This window comes from Pseudogymnoascus verrucosus (assembly GCF_001662655.1).
Source record: "Pseudogymnoascus verrucosus strain UAMH 10579 unplaced genomic scaffold scaffold_19, whole genome shotgun sequence".
Lineage (NCBI taxonomy): Eukaryota > Fungi > Ascomycota > Leotiomycetes > Thelebolales > Thelebolaceae > Pseudogymnoascus > Pseudogymnoascus verrucosus.
In genome coordinates this window covers 428,187-450,988 of record NW_017263670.1, presented here as the reverse complement: position 1 = coordinate 450,988, position 22,802 = coordinate 428,187, and the positions used below count along the sequence as shown (strand labels likewise).

Here is a 22,802-nt window from a genome sequence, read left to right as displayed (position 1 = left end):
CAAAGGAGTCACGATGTCTAACAGAACAATGATATATACTGAACTCGTAGCTTGTTGGTTACGTTATGAGACTCAACCTCTTCCATAAATTTACCGCCGCCATTACCCCTCCCCCCCTATACTCCCCAAGCTAAACTATGCCATCCCATATCCCTATCTCATACAGTGTCATCACCCCTATTTTTAAAATAAGCCGTCCATCCACACTTCAATCTTTTCGCCAAGTTAATTAAGTACCCTTCATGTCTCAAGTACTCTTCTTCGCATCCCTCTCAATCTTCTTCAATGCCCTCGTTCGGATATCCTGGTGGAGCTTCTTGTTAATAGCCACCGTTGTTGGGCTGCTCGTGCCGCTCGTGTTCTCAATCCACCACTGCATGAGGGCGTGGCTCCAGTACGGTGTCGACGTGTTCGCGGTCTTCCTTGCACCACCTGAGCGGCCCACACTACCGAGAGCCGACTTGACAAAGTTGCGAGCGTTGGGAATCATAGCCGATGGGCGTCTGATCTTGGACATGGCGGAAGTCACGAGGTAAGAGAGCACAAGCTGCACGTCCACACCTTGCGGGCCGAGCTCAGATGCAAGAGACGTCGACCAGTGCTGGAGGAATGCCTTGGATCCCGAGTACGTAGCGAGAAGCGGCGTGGGGAGAAGTCCGCCGAAGGAGCCCATTGTCAGGATGAGTCCACGCTTGCGCTGGGCCATTCCAGGTGCGATGAGGCGAGTCACCTCGAGCGTGCCAAGGCAGTTGATCGTGATGATGTCGCGCATCTCCTTGTGCGGCGTCAGGAGGAACGGGACGGGGTATGAGTGGCTCTGTCCGACGTTATTGATGAGGATTCCGACATCGAGGTCGTCAACAAGCGCCTTCAGCTTGGCATAGTCGGTCGCATTATCCTTGGAGAAGTCCATGGCAAGGTATTTCGTCTTGATGGCTGGCGTCCTCGTCTCAATCTCCTGGGAGAGGGTGGCGAGCTTGGATTCGGTGCGGGAGACGAGGAGGATGTTGAAGCCCTTCGCGGCGAGCTGGAGGGCGTATTCCTTGCCAAGGCCGTCGGAGGCGCCGGTGATGACTGCCCAGGTGCCCTTTGGCCCATACTTGCGAAGCTATAGATGTGTCAGAGCTTATTCTGTTCCAGAAAGAAATTCTGCGGAGTTATCCTTACATTGGTGCCGCTGAGGATGAAGAGGTCCAAGAGGAGGGCGATGTAGCTGACGACCTTCCTGCCCAGCCACAAAGCACCCAATGCAGCGAATCCAACCGTAACCGGCTTCGGAATCGCAGCCAAGATATCGTCGATTGCCATTTTGCTGGTCGTATGGCGGTGGTATTAGTGAATTATCTGTCGAATGTTTCTTGGGCTGATTTCAGTTTTGAAATATGTTGGGAGAGCTTGTGTCGTACACGACAGGTACCGCATCATTGATGGTCCGTGCACGGTTCACATGGGATATTGCTGTACAGTGTCCGAAAAATGTAAACATTTGATGATATTCCTGGCCCTCAACATATTAATTAATAACGCTTCCTCCTCTCACCCACACAAACAAGCTGTGACGCTGCACTACACGAAGCAATGGACGCTATACTCCCATACCTGCCCCAACATGCGGGCTTCCTCCCAAAGTGGATGCTCTTTGTACGTCGCAACCCCTATCCGCGTCACAACGAAGCTCCAAGCTTCATCCCAACGCATCACCAACTAACTGCTACCAGACCTCCATAGTCGCAATTGGCAACTCCGTCCAATCCTTCGCAACCCTCTATTACACTCGCCGCATCTACAACATCGACCCCGCGCGCCCCAAGGCCCTCCCTGCCACCCCCTCGGCCCCTGTCCCGCACTCCCCGCTCGTCACCCCCCTTTCCGCTCGCACCTTCGGAACCTGGACCTTCATCGCTGCCCTTGTCCGCCTTTTCGCCTCTTACAACATTGATAACCCGGCTTTCTACGCCCTTGCGCTCTGCACATACGCCGTTGCCTTCGCGCACTTCGCGAGCGAGTGGCTCATTTTCGGAACTGCGGAGTGGGGTTCGCCGCTTGCTGGGCCAATAGTCGTCAGCACCTCAACTATAACATGGATGTTGATGCAGAAGGAGTTCTATGTTGCTGCATAGAGGTTTGGATAGAGTTAGTTGGCAGGAGGCTGGGTGAACAAAGACCCGGCATTTCTTCATAAGCAAGTTATAATTTAATGACCCTAATATCCCAAACTCCAGTTGGATGTTGTGTCCAATTCAATCTTGACTACTCCTCACCGCTGATCCTCGATATCTCACATATTCATCAGACTTTGAAATGACCTTCACTTCGCTCACTTGCATCACACTGAGCAGTTGAATTTGGCCGAAGTTCCACAATATAGACATCAACGATATGCACCCTCACCATCTAAATCTAATCGGGCTAAATCACAACGAATTCCTATACAGCTCCCCTCCGGCATCCCTCAACTTCGCCGCGGCCTGTTCAGGCGTGATATCCCGCTGTGGCTCAGCCATCAGCTCATAACCCACCAAGAACTTCCTCACCGTAGCGCTGCGCAATAGCGGTGGGTAGAAGTGCATGTGGAGGTGCGAGGCGTTGATCTCCTCCTCGGTCCCCTCCAGCGGAGCCTGGTGAATCCCCGAGCTATACGGGAAGCTCGTCTCGAAGAGGTTATCATAACGGCGTGTCACCTCCGCAATCGCCTCCGCGAAGTCGAGCTTCTCTGCGTCATTGAGGTCGACGAGCGCGCGCTTGTGAGTCTTTGCTAGAACGAGCGTCTCAAATGGCCAGACGGCCCACCAAGGGCAGACGACAAGGAAGGAGGCATTCTGGAAAACGATACGCTCCTTCTTTTCCATCTCGAGCTTGGCATAGTCAGCCAGCAGATTCTGGCCAGCGTGCTCGCAGCGGTACTTCTGCAGCTGTTCGAGTTCCTGGCCTGGCTCTTCGGGTGTGCCGGTGGTGGTCCAGACCTGGCCGTGGGGATGGGGATTCGAGCAACCCATGGCGGCGCCTTTGTTCTCAAAGATTTGCATCCACCGGTATTGTGCAGTGGGGGCCGAGACGCCGTAGTCAGGATCGGAGGCAGCGGACGTTGCGGGCTGAAGGGAGTATAAGGGCGACTTGGGCGAGAGGTGGGCGGCGTAGATTTTGCTCCACATCTGGACGACAGGGAGGATTTGCGCGGGAGTCAGGTCGGCGAGGGTGAGGTTGTGTTGGGGGGAGAAGGTGAGGACGTAGCATTTCCCTGTGACTGGTTCGGCGCGGAGGAGGAGGGATGAGAGGTCGCCTTCCTTTGCTTCTGGGTGGTACTCGGCTTGGGATTCCTTGACGGCGCTGTAGTCATTCACGAATACAAAGGTGTTTTTGTAGTCTGGGTTCTGATCGCCCTGGGCGCGCTTATTTTTGGGGCAGAGGTAGCATGCCGGATCGTACTCGGGCAGGGTGGTCTTCGAGGCTGTCTCTTGCTGGCCCCTGGCAATTGTTAGCTGAAGCGCGCGTATTGAAGATAAATGGCCATCAGTAGGCGCAGTAAATAATGGGAACTCACTGCCATGGCCTCTTCGTCCGGTGCGGAGAGACGAGTAGCCAGCTCCCCCGCAACGGGTTGTAGCGGCGATGTGAGATATCGTCGAGGATTGCGTCTGGCATGGTTGCTGGGCCTCAGCTAAACTCGCTGGGAATATTATACAGAAGGCAGGATACAAGTAATTATATACTGAGATATATAAAAATCAAAGAAGAGCAGGAGGAGACGTTAAGAGGGCAGGATGATGAGGGGTCGTGAGGGGGGCAGAAAATCGATAGGCCATATCCCGCAGTGGGGTTCGTCGGAGAGACAACCGCTCCACGAATCATGAGACACAATTGGCGGGAGATACTTGGCTAGTACCTCAAATCTCTATCAGTCTAGCCGACAATTATAGTACTTCTCTCGTACCTTATACCCCTCAATCAAACTCCCCACGTTACGCGCAACGTGCCATTGAGATATAAGATTATGTTATGTGATAAATAAATCTGTAGATATACGAACTATAAACTGTGAAAAATCATGTAAGCTTTATATTTTCAGATATTTCTCAGACAAAACACTAGTAAGGCGTCCTTTCTTTTATTTTACATGTTCCATATCCTTTTTAGGAATTTTTACAAAACTCCTACTTTACTTATCGCGCTTGGCTTCTCCCCCTATCACAGCCCGCCCCTATAAGCTTTATTTTCTTAGTTATGATGGGAGTGAATAAAATAGTCCGGGACATTCTGAGAACTGCAGTCGAATGGATAGTTCTTGTCCTGAATTAGATGAGCTCATATCTATCTCTACTGTACCAATATTTTTCTTGTCGGTGGCATAATTTACAAGTCCAGTTGCCCCCTTCAACCAAGGCCCATCAACAACAAAAACACTCCCACGTCCTATTACAGCCCTCCATTACCACATAAACCTCTGCACTCTCCCTGGCTCACTCGCCCACTCAAACTCCTTCCCCAAAAACACAGCACATGTTCCAACATTCACTACGAGAAACCACAGCGTCTCTCCCCATAACCTAGTCCACTCCACACTCACACTTGCGAGGGACCCGTGGCTAGGCCGTACATGCAGCCGCCATATCACCCACGGAAGAATAAAATATCGTGGCTCGACAAGAGGGGCGGTAATTAGTGACAAAGCTGTGGTAAGGAGCCAGATGAGCGCAAACGATGTCTTCGTCTCCGCTGCTGGATTTCTCTCGCTCTTTTGCATTGCAGAACAGGACGGTTTCCCCTGTCGTCGTGTTTCTTGTAGGCCTGTAGTAGTACCAAAGGAAATTGGCTCATGTCTATAGAGCGTACGTAGTACGAACCACCCGAAGAGGATGTATATCGGTGCGAGCGCGTATTTTATTAGTGGGTGCCGCAAGATCGTGTACCGGAAGACGTAGAACATGTAGTGCCGATTGTCGGCGAGGGTAAAAGGATGAATGAGCGTGTTGAAATGGACGATGACCAGGCTGAGCGCAATAGCGAGGAGGGCCCAGGCGAGAGTGCTGGCTCTAGGGAAGGTCGGAGAGAGGGCGGTGATGACGGTAGGAAGAAATAGGGGGAAGGAGAAGAAGGCTATGAAAGGCCAAAGATAGAGCATTTGCGTCAGATGGAGGGTCGCAACGTGGTTTGATTTGTCGCCTAGTTCTGTCAGAGTTGGAGTTGAAAGGGGGTTAGGGAGAGTACCTAATACGACGCCGCCATTCCAGACGACAAAGGCCCCGAAGGAAAGGAGGAGTGCGATCTGGGGCCATAGCCGAGAAATTACGATTATCGGGTGGCTTACGGCTGATATGCCGATGCTAATGAGGCAGTAGAGAAAATCTGCTTCGTTAGCATCATTCTCACGATGTGGATAGTAGACTTACCCAAAGGACCGGCTTCCTCGATTGACGGATCATGCAGTTCGCCACGCGTATACGGGCCTAGCACCCTTTCTATCAAACTTGCGTCTTTCCCTTGCCCTCCCCGAGTTGGCCCTTTTGCTGCCATATCCGTACAAGTTCTAACCCACTCCATCCCTGCCAGAAAGACGCCTACCCAGAAAACATTCGTTTGCCGCATCACCAATCCTACAACGCCCAGCCCATAAGCTAGCAGCCCCCCTCCAACAGATGCACCACCTGCGCCCCGCTGGAATGCAAAATACGCCACCACAATCACAAGTGTAGACAGCACGTCCGTATAATACAGCCCTGAAAAAAAGAACAACGGCGGGAATAGGCACACATTCAACGCCTCATGCGCGACTTGCCACGACCGATTCACACGCTTCCCATCACCACTCAATGACCTCCGTAGAAAATAGCACACCACCAATAATGCCGCGAGCGCCACAGCACCGATTTCACGCAACTCCGCGGCCGTGCACCCCGCGCGTGTCGCAGGCTTCAGCAGCAGCGAAAAGACGTACAGTCCCGGCGGCGTGGTAAGCTTCGGGTCCCAGGTGTAGAAATCAGATGCACAGTACTGCTGCGCCTGGGGAATGTGGAATATCTCGTCCTATGTTCGTCAGCACGTGTTTCAGTGGAATATGGCGAGTCGGTCGTATAGTACCATGTAAGGAGACGGGACATTGCTGTTGACCGCACGGAGCCATGCTGTACTCAGCACACCCAAGAAACCCCCCGTGAGAGTTAGGGGAAGGAGTGCTTTTGCCATGGCGATGCTGGTGTCGTGGTTATTGGACGACATGCCCCTTGATGCCATGTTAGGTGCACGGGTGCTGTTGTGATGGCTTTGGTCACGTGATTTCAATCAGACAGCTCGATCCAAATAATATTTCTTTCTTATTTCCCTACAAATTATATCATCTAGAATATGGGGAGATGATTGAGTTATTAGTAGTAGCCGTGGATATTTTTCAATGTCAGTCATAAACCATTAGGTATCATCAGTGTCATCACTATCCTTCTTATCGTCCTCCCCCTTCTTTCCTGCCTCCTCTATCCTCTTTTCTGCTGCCGCCTGTGCAGTCATGACAGCAACCTGTGCGTCTTCAAGCCTCTTCCTCGTTTTGCGCTCCTCTTCTTCCTTCTTCCTCTTTCGCTCGTCTATCATGTCTTTAGCCCACTTTGCCGCCTCCCGCGCGGCGATTTCGGGGCTTCTCTTGTGCTTCAGCAGGTAGCCCTGGACCTCAGCCGGGCTGAAGACGCCTTCTGGCATCGCCAGCGTGAATGACTCTGCAAGAGCTTCTATTTTTCTGGCCTCAAGTTTTTGGCGCTCTTCATCCTCATCTATATTTTGATCGGCAGCATTGTATTTTTCTACACCACTTGACTTTGCATGCCCATTTTGGAGGTTAGCGCCCTTCAAAGGCAGAGCACCATTCACATGAGAATCGAGCAGTGCGGTCTTCTTCTGTGGAAAGTCGCCTTCTAGCTTCGTGAAAATACTCGTGAACAGTTTCCTCATCATCGCCGCATCGGATAGCTGGAACTTAATTGTCATGTCCACCCTGCCAGGCCTGATAAGGGCGTCATCCAGCTTCTCAATGTGATTAGTCGTCATGATCAGAATACGACCCTCCTGGCTAGATACACCATCAAGCACGTTTAATAGAGCAGAGAGACTGATCCGGCCTGCTGGCGGAGCTCCGGCGACAAGTGAGGGCGGCTGCGAAGGATCTTTCTGTACTTTCTTGACCGCCATTGCTGCAGCTGCATCTTCAGAAGCTTCACTATTCCTTGCGTTCGTTAAGCCAGCTGTATCAATATCTTCAAGCAATACGACGCAACGCTGCGGCAGCTCGGAGAACAGCGTCCCAAGAGTCTCTTCGTTCATTGACGGCGAGTTGAGGCTGACAATGTAGATCTTCAGCTTGAAGTATCCTGCGATCGCGAGACTTAGAGACGATTTGCCTGTCCCTGGTGCTCCGTACAGCAAGTAACCCCGACGATATGGGATTCCACGATTCCAGTACCAGCGTTGCGTGTGCGGGTGTAGGTAGTCTCGCATGTCTTCCAGCAGATCCGTCTTGACCGATTCGTCCATAACCACCGTTGACATGGGCCGAGACACTCTCGCTGTGCTGCGCACCCAAGCTGTCTCCGACATGGTTCCCGGCTTGTTCCCACCGCGAAATATGACAGTCTTATCTTCATCGGAGTCGAGGAATAATTTGCGGCACTCGTTCAGCAGCTCCTTCAGCTTAGTCGGGTCGCGCCCGAAGCTCGAGATCGAGATCTCCTCGCGCTCCGAGATAGGGCCATATGCTCGTTCGTGGGCATTGCGGCGAAATACCATGAGCCTTCCCTTGTACCAGAAAATGTGCGTTCCGAGGCCGGGTGTATATTGCAATTTTCTGTGCTTTCGCTTCTCTATTGGGATGCCGTTCTCGTCGACTTCATCCACCCCCTCTCCCTCACGCTCATTATCGCGGCTCTCGACCCACATGAACCAGCTGCGGGAGTTTACATTCGTGCTCGCGATGAACCGACGATTGACCTGCGAGAACTTCTGCTGGGTCACCCATCCCATAACGTAATTGTACATCTCGTCGTCGATGCGGATATCGGCCGTGGACATCAGGTAGTGTTGGAGACTGGACCAGAGGTGCTCAGAGACATAATTTGAGGCGTAGATAACAACGCCGCAGATGACGATGAAAGGGAGGTAAAAGGATATGTCGATCTGCAGGTATTTAGACAGGCCAGCAGAGACCGTGGAGAAGCCGGGGAAGAAGACATCGAGGATGGCGAGCTGATTCACTGGAGGCAGGAGGTTGTCGTCGCCAGAGGCGTTTGCGAATGCTGTAGGGATTGACATTACGAATAATCGGCGGGGTCGTTTGTCCCAGGCTTCAGTCGTCTATTCGGAGCAGCACACGACCAACAGAGACACGAGCGACAACAGAGAACAAAGGAATATTAAGAAATAGCTCATCAGGGACTTCTCTTTAAGAATGAAGTGAAAAGAAAGAAAGGAAAAAAAATGGATGAAGGAAAGCTGATGGGAGTATTTATACTAACTGCTGTCACGTTACCAGCCAGCAGGCTGATGATAGGATCGCGTCGCAAGCAAAAAAGACAAGAGCAGGCTTGCACTTGCATCTCTGTCACAGCTCCAAGGCAACAACCAGAAACATGTCACTCGTACCTCGTGTATACAACTAGATCAAAGAGCTTGCATAATCTGTAACCCGGTGAGCTGATGAACGGTGACTCAGCACCAAGACATGTCCTCGTCCAATGATCCCATCTCGACTGCTACAGACGCCTGATAAAAAACGCCCGAAAGGGGTCGCCGGTGGATAGATTGGGTACAGCGGCGGCGAGGCTGACAGGGTCTCATAGCCGCGACCCGTCGAATTGGCGGTTCCTAGAGTCAGCGATGGATCTCATAGGGCTGGAGAAGGACGGGCTGCAGAGGGACAGGCGGCCAGTCCGTGTGCAGGCGAATGAATGAATGCGGGTGTTGCAAGGAATCCACATGGATGGTGAGATTTGCAGGATCCAACGGCGACGGGCAGGGAGCTCTGTATGGCGAAGTGCATGAAGCGAAAGACACAGCCACAGAGACGTTCCGTCCCGTTGACTGTAGTTGGCTGATGCGCTTCAAGCGGGTATAATCGTTGTTGAAGTGGATATCCAACATCATCGCCGCGTGAAGTATAATAAAATACGCAGAGCCTACGCGTATGCTTGATATATTACCATGCTACCAGTTGTGTTGTTAATGTTGATTTACCAACCATGTGAATTGTGCAGGCGATGATTACCGAACGAAGTCAGTGATGGCCGCCTAGAACCAACAAATGTAAGTTACATACGTAAAATCTCCCGCCTCACTAGCCAACAAGGGCGCTGGCGATATTAAGGTTCTATATCTGTATCGTCCTTTATTGCTGCTGCCTTGGAGGTTTTATATGATATTTGTTGTGATGTACGTACAGAATCCCGTTAAATTTTGAACGGTAAAATATTATTGTGAAGAGTGGAAATAAAACCATATCCCAAAATATCCCGAAATAACCAAACCCAAAAGTCAGTCATCAATCACCAGCTTCAACAGGAACAGCACAAAAACACGGATAATATCAGGTACACCACTGAGGCATAAATGTGGCCATTAATTTCGTTGTAGTCTTCATCAGCATGATCATCTGTACTATACTGTATGCACCACATCCAACAACCAACACGTCCCGCCTCACGATTGCGCCCCACTCTCCCTCAAGACCTTCCAAACCCAAACCACCCCTTCTTCGCCTCCTGCTTCTCCTCTCCGCGCGAGCTAGGTATCTCCTCCTCATCTACCTGTGCTGTAGCCTGCGAGCTGCGCCCTGGATACTCGATATAATTCCACGCCACGTCGAAGAACAATGGCTTCACCGGCACCGCCTCCAGTTTCGTCGGGTAAGATACCAGATTGCTCAGATCAACATCACCGCTGGTCGGATAGTGCTCCAACGTCTCCACCAATGGCAAAGAGGGTGGCAGCTTGGCGACAGTACCGCTGACTGTGGTTATTTCGACGAGTGCGCGGTGGCGCTGTAGCTCGGCGTTTAAGACCGATGCGAAGAAGGATACCGATGCAGGGGAGATTGCGAGATTTGGGGGAGCGGTGGGTGAGGGTGCTGCTGCGGCGGAGAGGTGGGGCAGGGATGGGGTAAGAAGAGCGGTTGCCCGGGCTAGAAGGCTAAGGGCTTCCACATATGAGGAGAGAACGGAGTGTGATCGGGCGATGGCGAGGCATCTAGAAAAATTAGTCAGCTTTGCTCAATAGGAATTATACAAAAGTGAAGATGACATACTTCAGGGCGCGGAAGTAGTTGTACTTGGCTTCTAGCTCTCCCAGGAACTCTGTGTCGGAAGACACTCCGGGTAACTCCTTGATAGAATCCAAGCTCTGAAGAGTTGAATCGTAGAGTACGACTCGCTCTCGTAACTTTGCTAATTTGCGACCAGTGCCCTCCTCCTTGTCGACTGTCACCTCATCTGCCTGTTTGGACTTGCGAGACTTTGCAATTGGCGCGCTGTCTGGTAATGCGCCGTCGTGGTCGCCCGTGAGGACTCGGTTCCGGCCTATCCGCCAGCTGATCAAATCGTAGCCAATGGCAGTTCTGGTGATCTGGAGGCTCTGTATCCGTTTATCGCCCTGTGAGATGCCTTCCGCGACCAACTCGTCGATGGAGTGTTTTGTTGCATCAACCGCATCCTGGCTCGCAATGAGGATGTCGTCATACGCCGATGCGCGCTCTCTAGGGTGTGAAGTAGAGGTCGAAGATAGTGTCTCGCTCAGATGCTTCGCTGCTGTCGTAACTGCTGATAGGGCTACGGCAATTGATGCGTCTTCCAAGTCCACTGTCCGTGACCTCCAGGTGATCGTCCTTGACGCTGCATCACTCTCAGCCAGCTCTGGCTTAGGCTTTGACGTATCCTTCAAGATCGTGGGATCCAGTTTCTCCACCGCCTTGACAAGGGGTTGATCATCCATGGGGAAGAATTTCCGCACAATTACCGGGATTGCCATCGTTCGAGCAAGCTTCAACTGATATGCCCCATAACGTATGCTCGGCTCAACGGTAGATGTAACCAGGTCCTTAAATATGTCGCTTTTCGTAGATGTAGTGAGGGCGGTATATATAGCCCAGACAATAGAGTAATCCGTGACGCAAGCTTGCCAGCTTTGCTTCTCGAATTGCTCGGCGCCAGCAAGAGACGTGGCATATGCGCGTGCCTCAAGAAGATCCGTTTCCGTCGCGCCAGACACCGATCGATCTGACAGAGCCTCCAACACACCCTCTTGAACTTTATAAGCCTTGTGAAGTCGCGAAATAATGTGAGATCGAGCGGCGCCTGTGATACCTTTGGCGTCGGAAGAATGAGCGGACTTCATGTACATCGCATGAGCCCAGGCACGCTCCGACGTGAGGAGCTGGATACGAAGATACCTGCCAAAGTTAGTTAAAAAAACTTCCAATTATTCAACTGCACATACTCATGGTTCCTGGCAATATCTTCCGCTGCCACAGCTGGCCGTTTCGCATATTTGGCTCCCTTTCTCGTCGCTAGCCCCAATTTCTTGCGTGCTGAGAGCAGTTTTCTTGATAATTGGGCGCGGTAAGTGCTGTAATCACCGTAAAGAAGCGCCTCATCGCGTCCGGTGACGATGAATTTAGTTATGTCCATGGTTCTGTTTACTTCTTCGAGGCCACATGGCGGGGTTGACAGGTGAGGTTTCTTGGTGGGAATATCAAGCTTACATAAGCAGCTAGACAGCTTCGCCTGGGGTGGTCTGGATGGGTCAATCGGCAAAATAATAATTCCGTTCCCTTGTCGCCGAGGAGTGCTAAAACATTCAAGAATCGTTCATTTGACGGTTATTTCTCGATATCCTCAACGCAGTCGGGCCAAACCCATTGTTACGCTCCCGCACTGTATCAAATATCACCCACTATCTTACTGTCGCTCGATTTGTTGCTCTGTATTCGCATTTAGTCCCTTAGCGGCCTCGACGAGCTTCGAAAACGCACGACGACCGAGCTCCGCGGCATGCAGAACTTTGTTTAAAGCCGAGAAGCATGTTATTGTGTAAGCTGACGCGCACTGTGATCATGGAACCCTGCTAATGGATACTGCTAGATTTTAGTTTGACGTGTTCTCTTGTATTATAGACTATTTCGACGAGGTCTCCAGTGCGCGGCACGATACACTGTTGGGCTTGGGGCATGCTGGAGCGTACGGCGGGATGTCTCGAACTCGGCAGCGTGCGACGATTCGTGCCCGGGTCTAAATCGATGAAGAGTCGCCGGATGCTGCATTCTGCGTTCTGGAACCATGGTGCGATGGAACTGGAGCTCTCTCCTTTATGGCAGGTGTTAATCCAGGGAACTGCACACAACGACAGACCGATAGAAACGAACGAACACGATCATTCTGGAGGAATGATGCTCGATTTTCTCTATCCATCTGGCGCCTTGAATCTCATCCGACAATACTCGCCGTGGACGCCGGATAGGACCGAGTTCAGGAGGCCAAGGGGCCTTGGCAGGATTGGGCAGAGACTCTATACATCGGCAGCGGGTGATGGTTCTGTGATGATGTCGAGGCGCGCCGAGGAAGTTGGAAGTCAATATGAAGTCAGGTCAATGGAACACCGTGTTGATTGGGAGGTGCAGCATTTGAAGAGCGATGGGACTGGACAAACATCGGCTTTTCTACAGTTAATAAGCGAATCGGCGCGCACGAACGATTATGAAGAAGCCTGGAGGAAATTTGGGCAGCTGAACTCCGACAACAAGCTAGCGCTTGCGCCACAGCTTCTCAGCTATCTCATCACCTCAAATCGACCGATCGATGCGGACCGTATAGTTTCGGTTTTCGATACCATCAGAGACCAAGCCGGCCACAGCAGTTACGAAGCATTGGTAAATGCCCATGTGGTTCTACGAAACTATGAAGATGCCGCCAATGTGCATTCGGAATCTCTAGCTACCTTCCGAAAACCAACGTCGTCGGATAGGCTACTTGGCCTGCTCATTCAATACGGTCGATGGCACATGGCATTTGATGCTTGGAAATCTGTCAAGGACCTGGGGACCGCAAGCCCCAGAAATGGTCAGGATATATGGGCACGTGTGGTTTATTTGCCGAATCTCAACGAGAAGGTGCTGCAGATGGTGTCAGGCTTAACCGGTCATTTGTCTGATACACCTGATTTGGATATCTCTCGGGAATTGCCAGTTGATAAAGTTACTTTCATCACCGAAGCGCTGTCAATAGCTCTTTTTCCACAGGACGACTTCTCGGAAGCAAACTTCCTGTCCGTTTTTTCTCGGCTTGAAAGGCTGGGATTAGCCACGGAGTCAATTTACCAAAACACGATACTCAAGCTTTTGAAGATGGACCGCACGAAGATGGCTGTTCGCCTGTACCGGAAATTCCGGCAGACAGATGGCATACCCACGACGCATATCCTCGACGCTATCCTGAAGATTTTCTGTAAATATAAGAGCAACATGGGGATGCATCAAATTCTGGAGGATTGGGTACGACATTTCGATAAGCCATCTTCTCCTGCCTACAGGATGGTAATGACGGCATTTGCCTCGCAAGGAAATATCGAGGCTGTCAAAGGATTGTGGAAGAAATACCTGGAACGGCAAACGTACGGGCAGATTCGAAACGCAGACGATCTTCTACCTTTAATGCATGTGCATGCCAAGCGGGGAGAGGTGGATGAAGTCGTCAACATTTTTGAAAGCATCGAGTCCGACTATAACGTCGTTCCGAACATCAAGCATTCGAACATTCTTTTGAACGCTTATGGGAAAGCTCATGCTGTTGACAAGGCTTTCGAGCATTATAATAAGCTGCTTGATTCTGATGTTCACCCCGATAAGATCACGATTGGAACGATGATGGGAATCTGCACACAGCGTGGCGACGCTATGGCAGCGCGTGAACTCTACAATTCAGCTGCAAGCTTGGGAATCCGTCCGAATACCGCCATGGTTGATTGCTTGGTCCTTGGAGATATCCAGAATGGCAACATTAATAAAGCCGAAGAGACATGCATGAAAGCACTGACTATGGCACTGGATGGTCCAAAAACAAGAATGTGGAACTACTTGCTGGTTGCCTATGCCATGGGGCGTGATCTTGAGAACGTTTCTCGGGTACACCGGATCATGGAATCTTCAAACGTCTCACCCGACACTTACACCTACTCTGCACTGATGCAGGCTTTGGCTGTTGCAGGGCAGCCGAGTCGCGCTTGGAAGATCTTGACCGACGTGATGCCTGAAGCCGGTATACAAGCCACCGAGTTTCATTATGCGGTTGTTATGGGTGGTTTTATTGCTACGAAAGAGCTGGACATGGTATTTCACGTCAGAGACCATATGCTAAGCCGGCCCGAAGGCCTCAAGCCAGCCGTGTCTTCCAACATCCAGACCCTTAAGGCCGCCGTCATGGATGATTCACGCCGCATACAATCGGGCGATGCCGACACGGACTTCGCAAAGGCAGAAGATTATTTCTTCCAGTTCTTGATGAATGCCGACAGGCAAGAACTAGCAAGCAACCCAAGGAAAGGTATGGGTTATGAGCCGCTTGATGTTGCATACTCAGCGGCATACTTTGACTTCTACATGTTCGTCTGTGGCCAACACAAAGCATTCGATCGGGTTAAGCAGCTTTACGATAATTTTTTGCAGCGGCTACCTGAAGACCGTCGATCTCAGCCTCCTATCCGGATATTGAACGCTTTGATGGTATCTAGGTTGAAGGAAAATGACCATGACGGTGTGCAAGAAGCGTGGGAGTTTGCTTTGATGCGTGCCAAGGAAAGAGGGAAGCCAATATCGGGGAACAATGTGCTATTATATTCACATCGCCTTTCGCTCTGCCGCCCTCTGTCAACTCTAATCAAATCGCTAGCAGCGCAGGACAAGCTGACCCAGCTGAAAGAGACGATTGCCGATATTCGAGCTTTCGGGTTCGAACTGGACTCCAACAACTGGAACCTGTACGTCCAAGCCCTTACCAAGGCATACAAGTACCAGGAAGCATTCGGCGTATGCGAGAAACGTCTCATGCCGGGGTGGCTTGGATGGGCAATGATTCGTCAAGTAGAGCCACGCCGGAACCGCTTGTCGCTCAAGGACCGCGCCCGAAAGAGAGATCCAACTTATCTCCGCCCCATCTACCATACCATTCTTATGTTATCGAGGGCCTACCTGGATATGGAGGGCTCATATTCAGCAGCTGGACAGGCTTACCATGTACTGAAATATGTAGACCAACATTGTCCGTTGACCCTGAACGCGATCCAAACGATGCGCAGGACGGAGGACGAATTGGAGAAGAAAATACTGGGAACAACACAAGGATGATAATTATGTATTTTATATAAACTTATATGTATTTATAGTGTATGAATAAACACCTAACGAATTTCTGGTGTTGTGGCATGATGTATTATTCCGTCTGAGGCATGTACGCAGTTGTTAACAAGGTTTAGATCTTTGGTCTGTCCAGGTTGGATGCAGATGCATCAGCACTCGACATTACCAACCAACAACCTCACCACGCCAGCACAACTAACCAATATAGTTGCCGACATCAACATCAACAACATCTGCCACTATGTCTGATCGAACGGGAATTTATCAGGTGTTTCATGGCACGTTCATACATTCGACGTCGCCAGGTTCTATTGAGATTGTTCACGATGGTATGCTCGTGGTAGGCCCTGACGGGCGCATTGTGCACTTCCTTCATAACATCCCGGTGGAGGAAACCCGGACGGCTCTCGACGGCCTTAACATTCTAGCCGGCGAGTACCGTATATCGGTAATATCGAGGGATAAGATCAATCCTGGTTTCATGATCCCCGGATTTGTCGATACGCACAACCATGCGCCTCAGTGGGCCCAAAGAGGCCTTGGGCGAGGTCTTCAGATTCTAGAGTGGCTAGACACAGTTACATTTCCAAATGAAGCCAAATTTGAGGACAAGGATTATGCCAGAAAGGTGTATGAGTCGTGTATCAACGGGTCCATCAAACAGGGAATCACCACATCATGCTACTACGGATCACTGCACGGCGAAGCCACGAAAATCCTAGCGGATATATGTCTGGCGAAGGGCCAGCGCGCGTTCATTGGGAAGTGCAACATGGACAAGAATAGCCCAGCCTACTACACCGACGCCAGCGCCGAGGAGTCGCTCAGAGTGACAGAGGACTTCATCTCCCACGTCCGCAGCCGCGATCCAACCTTTTCGCAGATTACGCCCATTATCACCCCCCGTTTTGCCATCTCCTGCACGCGAGAGCTTCTCAAGGGGCTCGGCAAGATAGCGGCAGAGAACGCAGGTCTTCCCATTCAGACACATTTTAACGAAGCCGAGTCTGAGATCGCAGCGACACTCACGCTATTCCCCGAGTTTGACAATGAAGCAGACCTATATGCCCACTTCGGATTACTCACGAACCGCAGCGTCCTCGCACACTGCTGCCATATGACGCCTTACGAGATGGAGCGCCTCAAGGCCCTGGACTGTGGAGTCGCTCATTGTCCCATCGCCAACACCACGGTGGGTGGAGGCTTCATGGCAGCTCCGATCCGCGAGTTCCTGCGCCGAGATATCAAGGTCGGACTTGGGACCGATAGCGGCGGTGGTTTCTCAAGCTCCATCTTGGACGCTATGCGGCAGGCGTTCATAGTGTCGAACGCGAGGGAGATGATGACCAAGGGCGAAGACAAGAGCCTCTCCCTCGAAGAGTGCTTCTACTTGGCAACACTAGGAGGGGCGCGAGTATGTGGCATAGAGCAGGAGTCTGGTAACTTCGCTATTGGCAAGCTCTTCGATGCGTTGCACGTCCAGATGGCATCGGTGGATGGAGACAAACTCAATTTAGCCAGCACTGGGATAGAGGCTGGGGACGGGATGAAAACAGTGTTTGAAAAATTCATGATGACGGCTGACGACAGAAACATTGTCAACGTGTATGTCAGGGGGAATATAATTCACAGCAGTTAGTTAAGACATGCCGAATATCATCACGTGATCGACGGTAATCAATGGTTTCAGGTCTCATGGAACGCTATTTATTGCTTTATTGACCGCTTCCGCTCCTGACAAAGAGAGTGGATTTGAAAATCCCAAAAAGTCAAAAATGGCTGAGGCTATGTATGGAGTACTCCTATGTATGGACGCATATTTGGTAATCAACATGGTGACAACAGCGCGGGGTTTTACCGGATTAATACGTCTCCGGTGGACCCTCCCCCTCAATGCCATGCGCATCCACTTCCACACTCTCGGTATTTTTGCCGCCTCATCTTGTTGCCGCCGTCCTGTCTCTCCGCCGTTATTTTTATATCTCGGTTGCAGCTATATTACTGGGTAGTTCTATTCATCCTAAATCCACAATTCCACTTCATCCGCTGGTGTTACCCGCCGAGCCTGGGCTAGCTAAAGCGTAGACTTGCATAGCTGTAGCGCATACGCTGCCCCATTCCCACGCGCTGCCCGCCAAGAACCACGTTGTTCGGCCCCATCTCTATTCAATCACATGATATGGATTCCCAGACACGCAAAAAATTCGCAAAGCCGCCGGTGAAGCTCGCTTGCTTGTCGTGGTATGGCCAATCCCCCTTGTTACTATCTCCCCAGGTAGCAGATGAAGCTGCTAGTGCTGATCCACCATCTTTAACTTTAGTCGGAGCTCCCGCATAAGATGTGACGGGAAGCAAGATTGTTCAAAGGTGAGAATGCATAGATCCCCGCGATGGGAATATGAACATACTAACGGCATATGGCCAGTGCTTGGAAAAGGGGAAGGAGTGTCTATATACTCGAAGCAAACGAGGCGGGCCCCGTGTTTCCCTACATGGCCGGCGCTCAAAAGAAAAGCCGCGGATATCTACCGCCGACATCCTCAAGCAGGAGTCTCCCCTATCAGTCCCAGAGCGTAAGCATTACGCCCCGTCTATTTTGCACATTCTAATGGCTATATGCAGAATTTTTAGAAGCGTCTATCATCTCCGACACTGGCGTTGGCCTCCGGCAGATCGACGAATTCTCTGGGGAGGACGTCGTGCTTTCCGACGCCCAGACCAATGCGGGCGCGCCATTATATGGCATAGATCAGTTGAACCAGGTGCATGGTTTCTCTGGCATGCAATTCGATCCACTCGGGGACAGTGAAAGCAGTGCCTGGGATAGCTTCAACAGTGCATCCCTTACAAGTGGATCTGACGAGAACACGAGTGACGTACGAACCTATGAGACTGATGCTGATATGTGAGTTGTATCCATTGCATTGCTACTTGAGTACTGTCTTCCAGACACCGGAAGCTGATACCACCGACTGTAGACTAGATGCGTATTATGTCTACTGCCACGCCTATTTCCCGGCTCTGCCACCCCCAATCCGGCCACCGGTTGATCGGCCCGTGGCGCTTGGAAGTCTTACAGGTGGCTATGGACCCAGTACACCGCTTCCACTCGCACTCTCGGCAATGCTTGCTCTCATACCTCTCCCCGACGACCCTGATCCAAAGGGCGAGAACTCAACTTGGAACCGCAGGATCCAGGCCCATAAATTTGCACAGGCGGCTTTTGAAGCGCTCGATAATGAGACTGAGCTTGTTGACTCGATTATCAACCCCAAGGATGCTCTTTCTAATGGAAGTCCGCGCACATATCGAGCACCCTTCCATCAGGATCTACCATTGGACCTAGAATCCAATGTGGCGCTAATGATACTGAGTATCTATGAATATGGCCAACGAGGAAACATGAAGAAGATGCTGAATCGCTCCGGACAGTCATTGATGCTGGCATTGGAAGCCAAGCTATACTCGCCAATAGTGGACCAGTTTGTCGAAGCAAGGCGCCGAGTCTGGTGGGCAACTGTAAGACTCTCCTATTGACCCATGAAATAGGTCTAATATTGTGTAGTACATCAACGTTTGCGAGGTCGCAACTATAAGCGGCACTGTAAGCCCTCCAAACTGCCGCAGACCGACCTTAGCTAACTTGCTGTCTCCAGGAAACTGCAATTGATATCCGGGACCCAAAATATTCTCTGCCTTATCCGACCCTCGCTGCAGACCCCGAGGTTTGTAATAGCTGACACCTCTCTAAAAACGTGCATATGCTAAATTATTAGGCCATTCCATTTTTCGTCCAATGCCAGTACGCGATTTTAGATGCGTCAAAATATACCAACGACCTCGGCAAGATTATTGAGAATGGTGGTGACTTATCAGTCCTGTATATGCGCACGCTCGATATGGAAGCAAGGCTGGAAAGTCTCAGTCAGATAGCAGACGCTTGGTTCGATAAAACACCATGCAACATGCCGGTTACTTCCAGCGAAGCGGTTGTGGCGAAGTCTCTCCGATTAATGGGACGTGTTAAGATAAATAGGTCAATCTCCTGGTTGGTCTTATCTGTTCGAGTCTGACTTTTCTCAATAGTGCGCGGATCAAAATCCATCGCTACCCTGCATTTATGAACACTCCGATATTTACAAAGCTACACTGTGGGCTGCAACCAACTACGTCCAATAGCACCCCCGTCCTCGCCTCGAACAGCCCGAGCGTCGATATATCTCACGATCCCTCCAGGCAATTACAGCCCGGGCAGTCATCCAGCAGCCTGACCCATGCCAGCACTGGAGGTCGTCCCCCACCCATCCTGTCGCCACCAGGTGACTCGCAGCTTCCATTCAGCGCCCTTTACTCGACGAATATCGCCCGCAAAGCCGCCCTGGACATCTCCGAAACCCTACACGCACTCCCCTATCCCAACCCCTCTGGTATGGTTGACCCCGCTGGCCTCCTAAGCACCCCGCTGAGCGCCCTGCCGCCCCGCACAATGCCCACATTCATGTGCTGCGCCCTCATGGGCGCTTATGCTCTTACGTTGCTCATATACAAGCTGCGCAACGGGCAGCTGGAGTCCCCAAATTCAGAGATCACCCTTGCGCTCTCGCCTTATGAGGGTGCACTTCGCCACGGTCTGGGGCGTATTTTAAGCGGGCTGGAAAATTATGCGAGTGCTTTTGAGGCTGTAGATGGAATGAGAGGTACGTTGCACATCATGCTATGCTGTTGATGCGCTTGCTAATTCTATCGCAGAAGAGGTCGCCAAGGCCTTCAAGGTTTCGTTGGTTGAGTCGCTGAGCGAACCGAATAACCGCATGAATTGGGACCCCTATTACTCTGGATTGAATTAACCCGGTTTACCTCAACGAAACCGTGTTCGTGGTTCTAACTCAATGCTACCTCCAAAAGTCCCGCAAAATGTATTAGCTGGCGTTAGTTTCATTTCATACTTACTATACGATGTGTTAACGAGATGGGTTCAGATATCTAGGAAACAGCCTATTCCCCTCATTGTTATGTATGAAGCACATATCAACAAAACAAGCCACTGACTGTATTTACCCACTTTGTGCCTAAAGGAAGAGATATACGAAAAACATATTTTGTAGAGAAAATTACCCTTGCCATCTGAGAATATAACCCTCTTTCCGAGGCACAATGTCTTTTGGCTCTATTCATAGCTATATACAATGGTTGATTATTATATACGACGAAAACTACCACGGCAAATGGTTCGCATGGCCTGTATTAACAACTTAGTTACAAGTTCCTCCATATATCATGTACAATATTCCACATATCGCTGGTTAACGCCATGTCCAAATACAACCCAATCCCCAGATGGGACCGAGTCCGCGTAATAAATCCCCAGGAAACTAACATCAGTTCTCCAAGGGTGGCACCTCGTCAAGCATGGTGTCCCAGTTCCCTTCCCCTTCCCCTTTGCTCTCTTTCAGCACCAATAGTGATCTGACCCCACAGTACGCACCCCGCGTCGCCTCTCTCTTCACGTCGACGTAATGCCCCTTTTTATCCCAATACTCCTTTCCCTTCGCTGCCTCCGTGGAGCCACGCTTCACTCTGCTACTTGCCATCTCCGAGGATTGCCAAGAGCTCTCTCCGACATCACTTCGAGTGCGAGATGTTGTATTCGGGACCCACTCCCTATCATCAACTATATCACCTTCTGCCTCTGCCCTCCTGTAGTTGTATCTTGGCAGCTTCGCAATGCTGTTGATGATCGACTGGGGTCCCCTGAATAGCCTCTCAAAGCGCTGCGCTAGCCAGAGATAATTATATGTGCTCGCGTCGTATGTCACGCGCACATAAGGATTCATAAAGATCCCATCGCCGTATGTCTTACTAAGCTCTTTGGACGGAGCTTGGAACGGCGTGGCAGCCATAATATCAGCGTGGATGAGACAACACTCGCTAGAGTCCCAGAAAGGTTCTGGCTCCGAGCGGAAGCGGATCGGCAGCTTCGGAGGCTCGACTTTCCTTGAAGACAAGTTCTTGGGCTTCTCACGCGTCGCTCTGGTCTTGGTCGTAGACGAAAGGTCGCGCTGAAGATACCGCGCATCGAACGCGACCATGCCGCCCCAGCAACTCTTGACTCGGACAGCGTCGAGGCCCGCCAGCACATCCCTCCTGCTGACTGCATTTCCTTCACTCGAGAACCACGGATAGATCGGCAGTCCCATACTATAGCCTTCGAAGTCTCTCGTCGCGAAGGTGTCGTAGTATTTCCAGCTGTTGATGAAGTCCATTGCGCATGCGGCTTTGTATTCCGACACACCCTGGGCGTTGACATTGGTGCCCCACAAGATCCTCGCTGCACCGGCTGCTGAGAAGAATACGTCATTGATGAACAGCACCTTGTCAAACTTCTTGTCCAGGGTATTCAGTGGCTCCAGTGCCCTGTTCCTCACTTCTGCCAAGAATGTGATTCGCTTGGTTTTTTGTTTACCGTTCGAGAGGGTAATGTGTGGGAGAGTGTCCAGGTCTATAGGGTCGTCTTCTTCGGATACGAGACTGTTGTCGCAGTCCAGCTTGCTCTCGAGGGTCTTGAGCGCAGCGGACGGGCCGCCGTATATGGACACATAGACCCTGTCCTTCCCAATCAAATCCACCAAGTCGTTGAGTGAGTCGCCCCAAGCACCCGTTATGAGGTCCGCATTGATGATGTTCGCGGCGATGTATACGTTCCCTTCGCGGGGGATGGTGAATGGCGGAGGGCTTTGGTACGAGGCGTTGAAGATGATCTGCCAGTTGAGGAAGGCAAAGAATGCGATGATGAGGTAGACGGGCCTAAATAGGCGCGGGGTTCTGCGGAAGAGGTGGAGGGCGGGGGAACATCGCCGACGTCGAGCCCAGTGCTTGGACTTATAGCGCGCGGAGTCTATGTCGTCGAAGTCAGAGAGGGGGATGAGGTCGTATTCTACAGCCATGGCGACTGTGATCGGGCGCGCTTCGCCCTTCGAGGGGGTTCAGTTCATTAGGCTGATTGGTGTGCGGTGGCTAGACAGTGATGCGCAAGTCCGGGGATATAGTAAATTGGATTGAGGAGGGAGATACTATCGACGTTGGAGAGAATGGAGAGAAAATTAATGGAATATGCGCAGCCTGGGGGGGTTCGGATGCTGTGGAAGTGGCGGCTGGCGTTTAAGTGTACGTATGTACCTGGATACACCAGTTTCAATTACAGGGGTCTTCTGGGTCCCCTGTGCACCGCTCTGACTAACCTAATTAGTCTCACCGCCCCATGGTTCCTGAATTAAATCGAACTGCCGCGCCTCACGCCAATTAGTCTTAGTCTGTTATGCTTATGTAATACTCCTTATCGGAGATTCGGCAGTTCAACAACCACCCCATGCCCGGGCCGTCTTTAGGCCGGTACCCGGTCGGTTAGATTCGAGATGCATGATGTTGGATACGA

The 22,802-nt window shown here is 51.2% G+C and overlaps 10 protein-coding genes across 10 annotated transcripts; 4 read left to right on the top strand and 6 right to left on the bottom strand.

Annotated features, from left to right (window-relative positions):
• Positions 1-43: 43 nt before the first annotated feature.
• On the bottom strand, positions 44-1,369 carry VE01_04935 (uncharacterized protein). Its single transcript, XM_018274401.2, has 2 exons — positions 1,168-1,369; positions 44-1,108 (listed from the first exon to the last, which is right to left on the bottom strand). The coding sequence occupies exons 1-2, from the start codon at positions 1,306-1,308 to the stop codon at positions 248-250; spliced, it is 1,002 nt and encodes a 333-aa protein (XP_018130728.1). The 5' UTR covers positions 1,309-1,369; the 3' UTR covers positions 44-247.
• A 209-nt stretch (positions 1,370-1,578) lies between these two features.
• Positions 1,579-2,120, top strand: ERG28 (ergosterol biosynthesis protein; the record flags this gene model as incomplete). The annotated part of the gene is made up of 2 exons (XM_018274400.1): positions 1,579-1,641; positions 1,719-2,120. 2 exons carry the CDS (start codon positions 1,579-1,581, stop codon positions 2,118-2,120), a joined length of 465 nt encoding a protein of 154 aa, XP_018130729.1.
• On the bottom strand, positions 2,109-3,770 carry GAL7 (galactose-1-phosphate uridyl transferase). The gene is made up of 2 exons (XM_018274399.2): positions 3,542-3,770; positions 2,109-3,465 (listed from the first exon to the last, which is right to left on the bottom strand). Exons 1-2 carry the CDS (start codon positions 3,640-3,642, stop codon positions 2,415-2,417), a joined length of 1,152 nt encoding a protein of 383 aa, XP_018130734.1. The 5' UTR covers positions 3,643-3,770; the 3' UTR covers positions 2,109-2,414.
• Positions 3,771-4,426: 656 nt separating this feature from the next.
• Positions 4,427-6,228, bottom strand: ALG10 (glucosyltransferase; the record flags this gene model as incomplete). Its single annotated transcript, XM_018274398.1, has 4 exons — positions 4,427-5,160; positions 5,206-5,343; positions 5,388-6,021; positions 6,076-6,228. 4 exons carry the CDS (start codon positions 6,226-6,228, stop codon positions 4,427-4,429), a joined length of 1,659 nt encoding a protein of 552 aa, XP_018130735.1.
• Positions 6,229-6,402: 174 nt separating this feature from the next.
• VE01_04931 (uncharacterized protein) lies at positions 6,403-8,286 on the bottom strand (the record flags this gene model as incomplete). The annotated part of the gene is made up of 1 exon (XM_018274397.1): positions 6,403-8,286. The coding sequence occupies one exon, from the start codon at positions 8,284-8,286 to the stop codon at positions 6,403-6,405; it is 1,884 nt and encodes a 627-aa protein (XP_018130732.1).
• A 1,067-nt stretch (positions 8,287-9,353) lies between these two features.
• Positions 9,354-11,677, bottom strand: VE01_04930 (uncharacterized protein). Its single transcript, XM_018274396.2, has 3 exons — positions 11,461-11,677; positions 10,274-11,413; positions 9,354-10,215 (listed from the first exon to the last, which is right to left on the bottom strand). Exons 1-3 carry the CDS (start codon positions 11,649-11,651, stop codon positions 9,693-9,695), a joined length of 1,854 nt encoding a protein of 617 aa, XP_018130733.1. The 5' UTR covers positions 11,652-11,677; the 3' UTR covers positions 9,354-9,692.
• Positions 11,678-11,823: 146 nt separating this feature from the next.
• Positions 11,824-15,425, top strand: VE01_04929 (uncharacterized protein). The gene is made up of 2 exons (XM_018274395.2): positions 11,824-12,053; positions 12,105-15,425. The coding sequence occupies exon 2, from the start codon at positions 12,191-12,193 to the stop codon at positions 15,356-15,358; it is 3,168 nt and encodes a 1,055-aa protein (XP_018130831.1). The 5' UTR covers positions 11,824-12,053; positions 12,105-12,190; the 3' UTR covers positions 15,359-15,425.
• Positions 15,426-15,433: 8 nt separating this feature from the next.
• VE01_10776 (uncharacterized protein) lies at positions 15,434-17,044 on the top strand. The gene has a single exon (XM_059464227.1). The coding sequence runs from the start codon at positions 15,612-15,614 to the stop codon at positions 17,007-17,009; it is 1,398 nt and encodes a 465-aa protein (XP_059320210.1). The 5' UTR covers positions 15,434-15,611; the 3' UTR covers positions 17,010-17,044.
• Positions 17,045-17,258: 214 nt separating this feature from the next.
• Positions 17,259-20,560, top strand: VE01_04928 (uncharacterized protein). The gene is made up of 10 exons (XM_059463654.1): positions 17,259-17,611; positions 17,692-17,737; positions 17,796-17,943; positions 17,993-18,275; positions 18,349-18,889; positions 18,936-18,974; positions 19,027-19,095; positions 19,147-19,406; positions 19,457-20,067; positions 20,120-20,560. Exons 1-10 carry the CDS (start codon positions 17,550-17,552, stop codon positions 20,215-20,217), a joined length of 2,157 nt encoding a protein of 718 aa, XP_059319735.1. The 5' UTR covers positions 17,259-17,549; the 3' UTR covers positions 20,218-20,560.
• VE01_04927 (uncharacterized protein) lies at positions 20,490-22,514 on the bottom strand. Its single transcript, XM_018274393.2, has one exon. It carries the CDS (start codon positions 22,312-22,314, stop codon positions 20,749-20,751), a length of 1,566 nt encoding a protein of 521 aa, XP_018130823.1. The 5' UTR covers positions 22,315-22,514; the 3' UTR covers positions 20,490-20,748.
• Between the last annotated feature and the right edge of the window lie 288 nt (positions 22,515-22,802).

Bases quoted from the DNA above. Each gene is read 5' to 3' on its own strand.
- GAL7 (XM_018274399.2), bottom strand. From the start codon at position 3,642: ATGCCAGACGCAATCCTCGACGATATCTCACATCGCCGCTACAACCCG. The intron at 3,466-3,541 runs GTGAGTTCCCAT...AACAATTGCCAG, and splicing joins CGGACGAAGAGGCCATGGCA to GGGCCAGCAAGAGACAGCCT.
- VE01_04929 (XM_018274395.2), top strand. From the start codon at position 12,191: ATGCTGGAGCGTACGGCGGGATGTCTCGAACTCGGCAGCGTGCGACGA.
- VE01_04930 (XM_018274396.2), bottom strand. From the start codon at position 11,651: ATGGACATAACTAAATTCATCGTCACCGGACGCGATGAGGCGCTTCTT. The intron at 11,414-11,460 runs GTATGTGCAGTT...TAACTTTGGCAG, and splicing joins GATATTGCCAGGAACCATGA to GTATCTTCGTATCCAGCTCC. The intron at 10,216-10,273 runs GTATGTCATCTT...TAATTTTTCTAG, and splicing joins AACTACTTCCGCGCCCTGAA to ATGCCTCGCCATCGCCCGAT.
- VE01_10776 (XM_059464227.1), top strand. From the start codon at position 15,612: ATGTCTGATCGAACGGGAATTTATCAGGTGTTTCATGGCACGTTCATA.
- VE01_04928 (XM_059463654.1), top strand. From the start codon at position 17,550: ATGGATTCCCAGACACGCAAAAAATTCGCAAAGCCGCCGGTGAAGCTC. The intron at 18,276-18,348 runs GTGAGTTGTATC...CACCGACTGTAG, and splicing joins TATGAGACTGATGCTGATAT to ACTAGATGCGTATTATGTCT. The intron at 19,096-19,146 runs GTTTGTAATAGC...CTAAATTATTAG, and splicing joins CCCTCGCTGCAGACCCCGAG to GCCATTCCATTTTTCGTCCA.
- VE01_04935 (XM_018274401.2), bottom strand. From the start codon at position 1,308: ATGGCAATCGACGATATCTTGGCTGCGATTCCGAAGCCGGTTACGGTT. The intron at 1,109-1,167 runs GTAAGGATAACT...ACACATCTATAG, and splicing joins TCATCCTCAGCGGCACCAAT to CTTCGCAAGTATGGGCCAAA.
- VE01_04927 (XM_018274393.2), bottom strand. From the start codon at position 22,314: ATGGCTGTAGAATACGACCTCATCCCCCTCTCTGACTTCGACGACATA.